A 12,308-nucleotide genomic window follows, 5' to 3' on the forward strand; every position below is an offset into this window, starting at 1 on the left:
TTCGAAACCGTGACGAAAAATTTTATCCGTATTTTTTCTTAAAAGTATGAAGAAAACGCTACATTTGTTTAAACAAATATCTTGAATTCAAAAATAAATAACTGAAATACAGGCAATTGTCTTTGTTCCAATTCTATCTGAGGCAAGCTTTAGATAAAAGTTCGTCGAAAGTCGCGATGAATATCTTGTATGTATCGAATAGTGGTTCTTACCTTAAAACCCTGTTTTAATCCACCTAGTGGTACAATGGTGGCTTTCTAGTATTACTCTTTACTGTCATAAATATTACTGTGAAATTGAGAAAAAAACATGAAATAGAAACAGGAAAGTTTGTTCAGGCGCAAACTAGCATAATCTTTAAATAAAAATGCTCTGTAGCTCCGGCACCGGAGGTCGGATCCGTAACATACTCAGGAATTTTATGTGGAGCCGTAAGACTTTTCATTTGAATCTAAGTTAGTGATTATCGGTTTAGCCATCTTGGAGAAAAGTGAGTGGATTCAGTTTTGCAGTTCTTGACCACTATTTCTTAGGGAACCGGATTTCTTGAACCGTATTTCAGAAGTCGGTTAGTAAGGTCAGTAACAAATATGGTTTTCAAATTGAAACAGTTTTGAGTCCAACAAAGAATTCATCCCTCTTTTGCATCGTCGCTCTTAACAAAGGCTTGAAAATTTGCACACCCTGCACCCTGTAATTCCGGAACTGGAACTCGGATCCGGATGAAATTCAGGAGTTTCGTGTGGTCGATTTGAAGTATCGGTGATGCAAAACAATCATGGTGTTCGAATGGGAAAGAAAAACAATTGACGCATGAAGTTTCTAGTTGGTAATAATTTCGCTTGTTTGCACGTTTATTTCAAATTTTGCTTTATTTATTTTCAGCATTTCAAGTCTCATGGAAGTTACACGGAGAAAATATTTAAAAAAACTCTATATATAAAATAAATATACATTTGGAAAACATACTGCAGTGTTGGTAGTGTGCTGTGCTGCAATATGCTGTGCGTCGACATTTCTGCTTCGATTATTTCGGTCTCCGATGACGCGCTTGCTTGACTTAAGAATAAGGGTAGCGTTTAGTCCATCAAGCGTGTAGATTTAATTTGTAGTGCATTGCTTGTACCATGGGAAGTTGCTTGGTTTGGACTATTTCGGGTAATACGAAAGCTTGGCAATGAATTTTACTTAGTTTTATGGTGATTTCTATTCGAGGAGACGTTCTCATCCTTAGTAATACTTCTTCTTCTCTGTGTGAAATTACAGGCGAATTCCTGGATTTGTGGCCGCCACGTAATTCAGTAGTTCTTCAGAATCCTCACACACGACTGGTTTCTCGTGATAACACGCAACATCATGCCATCCGATACCATCGTTGTACACGTTATTCAGGACCGACAGGCATGATTCGGTCGTCTGGTTGATGTCAAACTCGGCGTTGTCCGGTTGGGGTATCTTCTTGTGTCCCGATTTACTCCATGGGTTATAGCCCCAGCCGTTGGGGATTTTGTTGGTAGCTTGGATCTTTTCGCGGTTGTTGGACCAGAACCATCCGTAAATGTTCTTCGGTTCCAGATCCGGACGGTTTTCGCAGCCCTTGAAATCACACAATCGACCGGCCGTCCAGATGTACGGAATGTCGTTTTGCTGAATCAAACGGAAGATTAGATTGTTTTCTTCCTGGGTTTCCAGCGAAACCAGATCCATGCAATACTCGCGACAGATATTGCGACCGTCCAGCCAGTCAACTCGCTTATCGGCCAGGGCGGGTACGTGCCCACTGTAGAAGTAGTTGTGACCGCGATAATTGAATGCCTTGGGACCTGCAATGAAAAATAAGGAAAGTTATTTTAAACGAAGGTTTTTCATGTTCGAGGATGTTCCCTTTAGGTTTACATGAGGATTGTTGTTTGTAAGTAATAATTTACATGGTGATCGCTTTGGTCGTTATTGAGGTTATTTGAAAAATATTTTCACCGAATTTGAACACTGTCGAAGAAAAATGGCAATCGGCAAATTAACTTTCTTTGTAATCGCATCATTTCTGACTAGATGGACGTAGTTGTTTTTGTTTCAGTCTTTATATTAACCGGTTTTTTTCAACAATCAATAAACCGGTTTTTTTTTCAACAAACAATAGGGAAAATTTTTCGGGAAAAAGGAAAAAATTTAAAACGCTGATTCACGTGGCATCGAAACTAGGATTGAAATTTATCTTTAGCAATCATATAAAAAACAGTTTTTTTTCAATTCCATTCGATTTTAGTGGAAATAACAAAAAAATCTCGCTACTTTCATACGCAAAAGCATCTGAGTATATTCTGAGACTACGAAAATCCGTAAAAGATGTTCCAAGATCCAAAACCTACTTGGAATATTGTCCTTAGAGACTACACTGTGCCACAGCAAGAACTATAACGAATAATATCTAATTGTTGTTTGCTGTCTATTTTTAGAGCAAGTAAGCAATGACTTGTCTGTTTATAGCTGGTCCAGGTTTGTTCTCAGTAGTCCAAGAACTTCAGTGAAAACAGGTCTTAAGGTATTTACGAGCAAGCAATACGAGCTTATGAAAAACTTTTGAATGCTGTTCATAGTCGTGGAGCTACATACTGACTACTTATCTATTTTGACCTGATCCAGAAACGATCCCAGCAATCCAAGAACTTAAGTGAAAACAGATCTAAGGATCTACACGAGCAATCAGCAGCCTATGCATATTTTTTCAATGCTTCTTATAGTCATGGAGCTACATATTGCTAACTTGTCTATTCTGATCTGTTTCAGGAATATTTTCGGTTATCCAAGTTTTTTAATGCATTTTGTTATTTTGGTACATCTTACGGTCTGAACTGCAGGTAGTTTTTGGATGGCCTAGTTCATTCACAATAGGCCTATTAATGGCACGTGGTATCACGGAGTATGGGCCGATGACAAAAAGTTCATTAACGCCGTTCCTTGTGCTGGTAGATCTGAAAGCCTGAGCTACAGGTAGTTTTTTGGTGACCCAGAGCATCCTCAATAAATCTCTTAAGGGCTGAGGCTAGTGTGTTATAGGACGTTTTAGAGGGCTATTTTCACGCTTCTAATCTGATTTTCTCAGAAACGGTGACGAATATAAAAAACCCTACTGAATCTCTTAGAAAATTAATTTAGATTATTCTGTGAAAATTTCAGAATGATTCATTTACTTTAGCGGTAGGGAGAATCTTTTTTTCTGCAGGAAGAATTGCATAGCTGAAAACGGCAACTTTCAACTTGTTCATTGAATATCTCGCCTTCAAAAGCATGGATCAAAAATCTATCCTGACAATGTCTAGATAATTGATTTACATGCGATTAGTGCATAAAAACATAGTTGTTGTCGCGATAAAAATGAACTGATTGTTATTTTTGTGAAGATAAGTCGATTTCTATAACGGCGCAATTTTTTTCTGCTCCAGTCTCCTGGTAACGTATCGAAAAATGAGAGAGAGAGATAAAATCACAAAAATAACATTCACAGTAAGGTAAGTCGATTTCTATGGCGGCGCCATTTTTTTCTGAGAGAGAAATGAAATCGGCTCAGAAAGAATGCCAAACAAGCGGTAGCTTTATTGGATTTTAAGTGATGTTGTCAAACTTGTAACCGAAAATATCAAAACTTTCTTGGCCACCCGGCGAGAGAGCATGGAGAGAAATGTAATACGCACAGCAAGCCACGAAGGTTTTGGATGGACATGGACTTCCACTGACATTGCCATAGTATGTCAATTTACGGAATATAGTACTACGAGAACATACTGTACTCAAAAGTTATGCCACCAGTCACACGTTCATATACTGATTTCTACTTTCCAGAGAATTCTTGGATGCCCGATCATAACTAAATTCTATGAAACCAAATAATTTCGTATTGTAAAAGTCTTGGCATTACATTCCTTTCGTGGAATTTGGCCTTTCTGTTTCAACAGACTTCGCAGCTGATTCTTAATGTACAGAATCATTGCATGGCTAATACTATGGCTCCTACTGACACTACGAATCCTTCCAGGTCGGGGCTTGAACATACGACAACTGGCTTGTAAGACCAGCGTCCTATGCAGGCGCCGTTTCAAAATTCATCCTGTACAAGAATGGGTAGAACTTAATCACGAATATTTCTTGTTGTATTTAGGGCAGCGACATAATTTTTCTCCATTTCGTCGAACATTTGCAACATTTATCGATTCGACTCAACGAACTGAGCAAATGTCCGTGTGTGTGTCTGTATGTATGTTGGCAACAAAGTGGTCGAGATCTCAGAGATGGCTGGACCGATTTTTATCAAACTAGTCGCAAATGAAAGGTCTCCCCGCTATTGAATGGTTTCGAGATCAAATGTTCACTTTTTGAGTTATACGCAGTTTTATGTCCAAATTTTCAGTTTTTTTACAATAGCTGTCACAATTGACCTTGAAAACATTATTATTATTTTAGACTTAGACTCCGCACGGTAGTAGCTATCCAACAAGCCATGGATTGTTATAATCAGTCCATTTTTAACGGAGATATCGATATTATTGTGTAAGCGACTTTTCGCCTTATTCTAGTAGTAAGAGGTTTTTTTTATACAATTGATTCTAAGTACCAAAAAGACTGTGTACAGCATACTTTTTCATGAAATTTTGCCTCGGACCGATTCTAGCACGGTTCGTTTTCGACAACATAATCGTTCGAATATGGCATATGTAAACTAGATGATGGCAGCATTTTCGAGTTGAAAGATCAGCAAATGCGTGTATGACAAATAATTTCACTCAATTTTTTTCGGAGATGATTCAACTGTTTTCTACAAACTCAGATTCATATGAAAAGTCGTATGCTCCCAAACAAGGTTCCTGAATAATGTTTTGTTCCGATCTCTGGTTCCGGAACTACAGGATGATATGTGAAACGGAATTAAAATTGTGTAACTCATTTTTTTCGTAGATGGCTGAACTGATCTAAGATTCATGTGAAATCTAAGAATCATCTAAGATTCAAATGAAAAGTTTCAAGATTCTATAAAACATCTTGCTTTTTAGCCAGATCCAACTTACGGCTTAGGTGTTAAAGGGTGATTAGTATGTCGTTTTCTCAAAAAAAGCCACTTGAGAAACAAAAATTCAAATTAAAATATATTTATAGTCTCATTCAAAATAAATTAATTTTATCCAATTCTGACTTCCGATTCTGGAATTACAGGATGATGAATTTTTTAAATTCAAACTGATATAGAAGATGAGAATCCCAAAAAGCTTTAAAGTTGGACTCAAAACTATTGCAATTTATTCGTCATATTGCCATACGAATCGGTTAGGGTTATGATGGTTCCTGAATACCGGCTCTGGAAGTACCTTAAATAACCGTAAACTCTAAAGTGGAACTTTCTTCGACATCTCATGGAAAGTTCAATCGATTGTCACAATTTTAGATTCAAATTTGATCCGATTTGCAGTTTCGACATTACAGAGTAATGAGTGATTAATATCTCAAATTGCCGCTTAAAACGACGGTCATTAAAATAATGTCATGAAAACTGAAACAAAGAAGAATATTCATGCAAAAACATATCGGATTGATAAAAAAAAGGTATCACTGCTAGGTGTATTCAGCGCGTTTAAACATGTTATACGACGGTCGTCATTTCTCTTATAGTATCATGAAAAATGCAATTATTTCCAATTTTTTGTAAGATTCAACATTCGGCTATTATTTTTGTTTACCTTTTTATAATAAATAGGAATAGAATTCGTACAAAATAAAGAAAAATGTCAGTTTTATTCGTGTTTACGTCTTCCAGTTAATACTCTGACATTACCTACCTGTATTTTATTTTCGTTTAAAAGACACCGGAAGAAATATCAGTTTGGATAAGGAAATGTTTTTGTTATAAAAGCTTGTATCACACGGTTGATAGGGAACATAATTGCCTATTTCGGAGAGAAAATTTTTTTCAATCCAGAAATAGTGTTATTTAGTAAATCGCCCAGTTTTTTAAATAGATATTTTTCAGTGTGGGACTCAATCAGGAATTGTTTGAATATTTTTATTGAAAAATTTGACTAATTTTGTTAGCATCACACTATTTTGTAGGATTCGTAATTTTCCGACTAGAGTTTTTCAGTCCATCAAGTTCATCAAGAAAGTTTCTTTAAAATCTAAGCGTTAAGAGTGATTTTCACCCTGGACAGGAAGAATTAACTTTGGAGCTTTATCAGAGCACAATGTAGCAAAACAGATTTAGAAATGGATGTGAAATTTTCAGGTTTGCCACCATCAAGGAAAAAGTTTAAGTTGGGTAGCTAAATCATAACTTGCGCGAGCTCCACTGAGCATCGGAGCCCAGAAGAATGATCGTGAGCGATTAGGAGAGTGATTAATGAGAAACATACTAACATTGCAATAACCACCGGAGTGGCGCGGCAAATGAACTAAAAGGGTTATAAATGTGGGAACGGACGGCGTGCTGAAAAGAATATACTGTAAGTATACAGTTGTGCAATTGCTTTGAACAGAATACTACCCGAGCAGCACAACTTGTGATGGATTAACAATAAAGATTGTTCGTTTGCCGTTTGCTTGTGAAGTTGAGCGAAATACGATCTGTGAGACAGATTGTATTGCGTCGGTTTCTGTGACGGTTTTTTTTTGCCGGCAAGCAGTTTGAGTAATTTTTTGATGTTTTCGGAGGGGCTAGAATATATATTTTTTTAGATTGTATCACGACTTATGTTGTCGAGCTGCTTGTAATAAGTCATTACTTATCACCTTTATTTTGTGTGATTCGACGCATTGATGATGACAGACAATGACAAATGTTCTTTTTGATATTACTCCAATTTAACAGCGTCTTACTAATGAAGAAAAGTTATGCAATTACTCTGGAAATCGACTTTTGAACTGAAATCGTCGAGTGTTATATATAGTTCAACTCAGTTCATTGAGATTGCAAAATATCTGTATGTGTAAATGACAAAAATATGCACTAATTTTTTTTTCGAAGATTGAAATGTTGATGAGAAAGGCATCATTACACCACAAGGTGGATTAATACAGATTTTTAAATAGAGACATCACATTAACAAGATATTCAGCTCTCACATTTCCCGAATAAATCATTGGGAACATCCTTTTTTGTGAGCGTGGCGCCCTCAGGCAAGGTCGCATCGAATCTCGTACATAGAAGTAGGGGAGAGAAATGTTAAATTCATGTACGCCAAAATAGCAGCACTGCGTACCCATACATTTGACATGATATGTTGAATGTGATGCCGTGCGATGGCGTTGCTGAACTGAAGATTGGTTTCGCCCTAAGCTCTGCATTAAGGCAACTGTTCTGTCGAGCCAGAAAAATTTTCAGAACTTATGTGATTGAGATTAGAACCCAAAAAGGCTGCGTGAATCACGTTACACTCGTCTCAAACACAATATTATATTTATATGCAACTTAAATTAAATTATTATTTATACGTAACTTAAATTAAAAAATGTGTATCTAGACGTGAATCCATGTTGAAATTCACTTGAAGAGTTTATTTGACAAAATTTTGCATTTTGATAAGTGGAAAAAGAGGATCAAACTATTTTTAAGATTTACCATATAGTCAGATTACTTTTCACAAGAAAGGATCATAGCTAGTTTTGAAATTACTCTAGAGTATGCTTTGAAATATTTTTCAGGCTACATCTCCATTTAGTGAGTCTCACTTGGTTGTTGCTTTTGTTATAAAGATCTGCTTCCACTTCTGGATAGGTAACATCATAAATCAAATAAATATTTTCTTTATGGTAACATGTAGTCTAGAACAATTCTCAATTTTATCCTGAATAAGTTGAAGACGGAATGCAAATAAAAAAATTATATTTTTGAACCTATCCAATTAACCAAAAATTCGGATAATAGGGACTGATTTGGCTTAAGAAGAATCTAAAGTTTATCAATAGCATTTTAAGCAGCCAATTTTTAAAGTAATTTTCCACACTTGATAGCTCGCGCGACGCAACCGAACGAACTTCTAAGGTGCTTCTAGAATCTTCTATGCAGCGAGAAAGTTCACACGGAACTTGTTATGTACTTTCAAGTTGCCAAAAGTACCACGCGTACTCTTAAGCAGCGAGAAAGTTCACCCGGAATTTGTTTTGTACTTCGAAATGTCAAAAATTGCCACGTGCTTTCTTAAGCTTAAAAGTTCTCAAAAGTTCCAAAAGTAAATAAACAAATAAATTAAATTATAAAGCTTATAAAGGGTGTTTTTTATTACTGGTATCTGGTTATTACTGGTAATCTTGCACATGGGCCATCTATTGCGAAGCATCGGTAAACATTTGCATTAAATCATCTTCAAACATTAAATTATATTAATCGTTCTATCGATTCCAATCAAGATTTCATCAATTTTCTCAATTTTTTTGTTTTTTTAAGTCACTAAAACTTTATTATTACCGTTTTACTATAAAACTAACGGTACAACACGAATTGGTTTGTTATTGAATTCTATTGTGCTATAATTGTACATGAACATTATCCAATCGAAATTTTAGAAGAGTTTTGTTAATAGTTGGAGCTGCATTGGTGTCAAATAAGATATACTTGATGTCATCACATCGTTAATAAAATAAACTTGTAATATCGAAATCGTTATACACGGTAGACAATATACATTTTTTCGGTGTATAGAAATTGTAAACTAAGGAAGTGAGGAAATATATTCCATCAGGTATGTTGAGAGAACGTTGATTTAGCATATCCGTGGTGTCGGGAATCGGGGCTCGGTATTTTTTATCACCATCTTGTCTCAACAAAATGTATATATGGTTACAAAATCGCAACAATTAAGCTGAAGTTATTTTTATTGTAATACTATAATTGTGTACACTTTGAAAGTACTACAATTATTATTTATTAAAACAGCATACACGATAATTCTGGATCCATAATGTACATACAGACGACACCGTCAAAACAACTAGTGAAAGGTCGCCGCCTTTGGCTGTAGAGTTAAAAATAGCTCATTTTGATGCAACAACTATTCCACAGTAAGTGTCGGTAGCTGTTGATGCCACAAAAGAGCACTGATCTCATGACCTTTCAACTACTTAAATTTGTAGTGGAAGAAAAACCTCCAACTTAACTGTACAATGTGCACTCGGATTGCAATAGGCAATAGTGTAACCAGACTGAAGACTCCTTTCTGCTCACGTGTCGTGGCCATTGGATGACGCTGATTCGATCAGTTTCGCTCGGTGAATACCGGTTAGTTTGCTTTCGAGATCTTCGCAAAAATAGCAGCTGAGGAGCACAGGAGATCTACAACATTTGCGCGAACAAGAAATTAAAAGCACCATCCTTTCACCCTTGGCTCCAGTAACCCGTTATTGGCCCGATCTATCCAACTAGATTCGATTGTATCTTGCGGTCATCTGGGTCAGTTCAATTATGACCTCCAACGCCATAAAGATAGGGTGTGCACTGGGTCCCAGCCGTTGTAGATGCACTTGCTTCTTTTCTATTCCTATTCAATAGACTAAAAGGATTGAATAAGTTAAGTGACGAGCATTCTATACTGCAGCATTATACTTAACATGGAATAACCGTGTCGCTGTCACGTCAAGATCATTGACAATTGTATGATCTGCTGTGTATAATTCATCATTGTTCCATCGATAATGCCAATCTACTTCGATATAACTTTACTAAGTCGATTCGGTTAGTTTTAATTGAAATATTTTCTCATTCCAGTAACAGCATATATTTTGATAAACTTACTTGTGTGTTTAACAGTAAATTTAATTCTAAAAATTAGTTTCAAATGAACGAACTTTAGATAGAGTTAATAACTGTGGCACTTGAAATTAGAGGCAAGGCTGGGAAAATCAAGATAAAAAAAATCGTCAAATCGAGATCACTGCCGAAGAAAATCGCTTGTAATCTTTCTCAATAAAGATCACTACTGATCTGATCTTTTTAGGATCAGTTGATCAGTGATATTTAAATCACATTGATCAAAATCGGTGCTGATCTTCCGTCACACAAAATTGGTAGTGACTTTGAGCTAAAATGATTCTTGATTCATCAGATTTGATCATTGTGAAAGAAAATCATATGTGATCAACACAGATAAAAATATTTTGTGAATTTACATCTATTTTCATGCACATATTTGGAGCAGGTAATTAAACATAAAATTACTTTGCAATTCTGTACGTTTCAATATAATTTAATCGCAAAATAAGCGTTAATTGAAAGATACAGTTATACTGATTGAAAATTCAATGCAATTCAATTTAGTTTTGCATCGATGAAGGTTTTCAATCAAAATTTCGATTCAACCCATGTCTATTCCATGTTACTATTGATTTACATCTCGTGTAAATTTCATTATTTCTTTCTGTGAAGATCAGACATGAGTAGCGATTGATTTACGTCTAAAATCGTTGATACCCTGATGAGGGCTAGTGAAATAAGTGACAACAGTAATCCTACAAGAATTCAAAAAGGATAACGCGTGAAAGTCAATAAGACTGGAATATTGTCAATTTTGTATCTTTGTGGAATGATATTCTAACACTCCTTATGACCATACTTGGGAAAAATACCGGTTTCGGTACGATACGGTTTACGTAGTTTCAACATATGTTTTCGTTTGATGCATCCCGTGTTCGATTTCGCAACCGGTTGTTTGATTCGCAATAAAATTAATACTACACTCTTAGAAAAAATGAAATTTACGCTTGACGTATATTCAAGCATGCCGTAATTTCTTCGGTGATGGTATAATATTAACAGTTCGGCTGAAAAGTTCGTATCGTTTAATAGAAACACACATTTTTTGCCAAAATTCGTTTTTATTATTCAACATAATTGCCATCAGAGGCGATACAGCGATTATAGCGATCTTCCAACTTTTCGATACCATTTTTGTAGTACGATTTGTCCTTTGCCTCAAAATAGGCCTCAGTTTCAGCGATTACCTCTTCATTGCTTCTAAATTTTTTCGTGAATACGACTTACTTTACTATGGGGTGCCTTTTCAAAATTTAGCCTCTGAGAGAGTGATAAGTTTTTGATCGTGAATATCTCTTGTTGTATCTAACGAATCAACATAATGTTTGCTACATGTCATCGGAAATATGATCACAATTTTATGATAAAATGTTCAGTTGTGTGACATAATCTCAAATAGTTCAAAATTAAACTTTTCTGAAATGTTTGGTATAAACGAGTGTCAAAGTGAATAATTCATAAGGCGCATTTGCCTTTCTCGTATTTTGAAAGCTCATAGCTCAGTGATCTGTAGAAGGATTTATATAATCTAACTACCAATAAAATCGAAATTTTTCAATTTAAGCGTGTATAGAAAAAGCATTGAAGTATTTCAATAGTACACTATTGAAAAACCTGTCTCATTTGACCCATGTTAACACCAGCCAATCAGAACGCGTTCTGAGGAAGAGAACAAAATATCTGCTGCTGTACAACAAATCGTTCGAGAAAATGTTCCGAAAAGTGTTTTATATCGTAGTGAGTTCCACAATTTGGTCCTTCTGAAAGGCAGTAATGAATCCAGTACAGCATCCGGATAGTTTCTTTCAATGAAATGCAAATCCGAAATGAAATAATTGAAATTAAAATTCTATACGCTGCTATTTTTATAGCCGTTAGGACCGCCCATTAGTGAAAAAGCTACAAACGAAATCAGGTAAAAACAAACCTCTCAACAAAAATTGGATCAGTTTGGATTCTATCGCCACTGCGAGAAGATGTATTTTGTGTCGTTTGCAAAGCTAGTTTCGTTTCCGACAAGAGCGATTACGTCACAGCTGCCAATCATTTGCATTGGTGAAAAAGCAATAGTGGAGAGCATTACACAAAATCAGCCTGGCTCAAAAGTTTTCCAAAGAACTATTAGGATTTGTTGTTCGTAAATCGAAGGTAAATATCCTCAGTTTAGTGCAAATCTAGAACAGCTTGGTTAGATTTGTGCATTTTTCGCTGTGTGAAATTTACAGTAATCGAGATCAAGTGAAGCCTTCTTTGTTTTTGCGAAAAATGTTCCAGAGTTTAATTTCGTAGAGAATTACGCAATTTGACCTTTCTGAAGCGTATTGATAGTTTCGTTCAATAAATTAGGCCCATTGTATCATTGATCAACCCAGCGAATTAATGTTTTCTTTATTGGAAGATTATAATCGATTTTAAACGCTACACCTACACCAACCATATCATTATCGCACCCACGTACAACAGTTCAGTCTGGAATTAGATGACGAAAGTCAGCGGTATAAATCGGAATTCGAATTCAACT

General features: G+C 35.7%; 1 protein-coding gene across 1 annotated transcript in view; it reads right to left on the minus strand.

Annotated features, from left to right (window-relative positions):
* Positions 1-819: 819 nt before the first annotated feature.
* The window catches only part of LOC131427736 (uncharacterized), a 53,856-nt gene continuing 42,367 nt past the window's right edge, over positions 820-12,308 (minus strand). The window contains exon 3 of the mRNA XM_058591188.1: positions 820-1,823. Coding sequence (XP_058447171.1) covers positions 1,261-1,823 — 563 coding nt within the window. The 3' untranslated portion in view covers positions 820-1,260. The remainder of the gene's footprint in view (positions 1,824-12,308) is intronic.

This window comes from Malaya genurostris, chromosome 2 (genome assembly GCF_030247185.1).
Source record: "Malaya genurostris strain Urasoe2022 chromosome 2, Malgen_1.1, whole genome shotgun sequence".
In the NCBI taxonomy this organism is placed as follows: domain Eukaryota; kingdom Metazoa; phylum Arthropoda; class Insecta; order Diptera; family Culicidae; genus Malaya; species Malaya genurostris.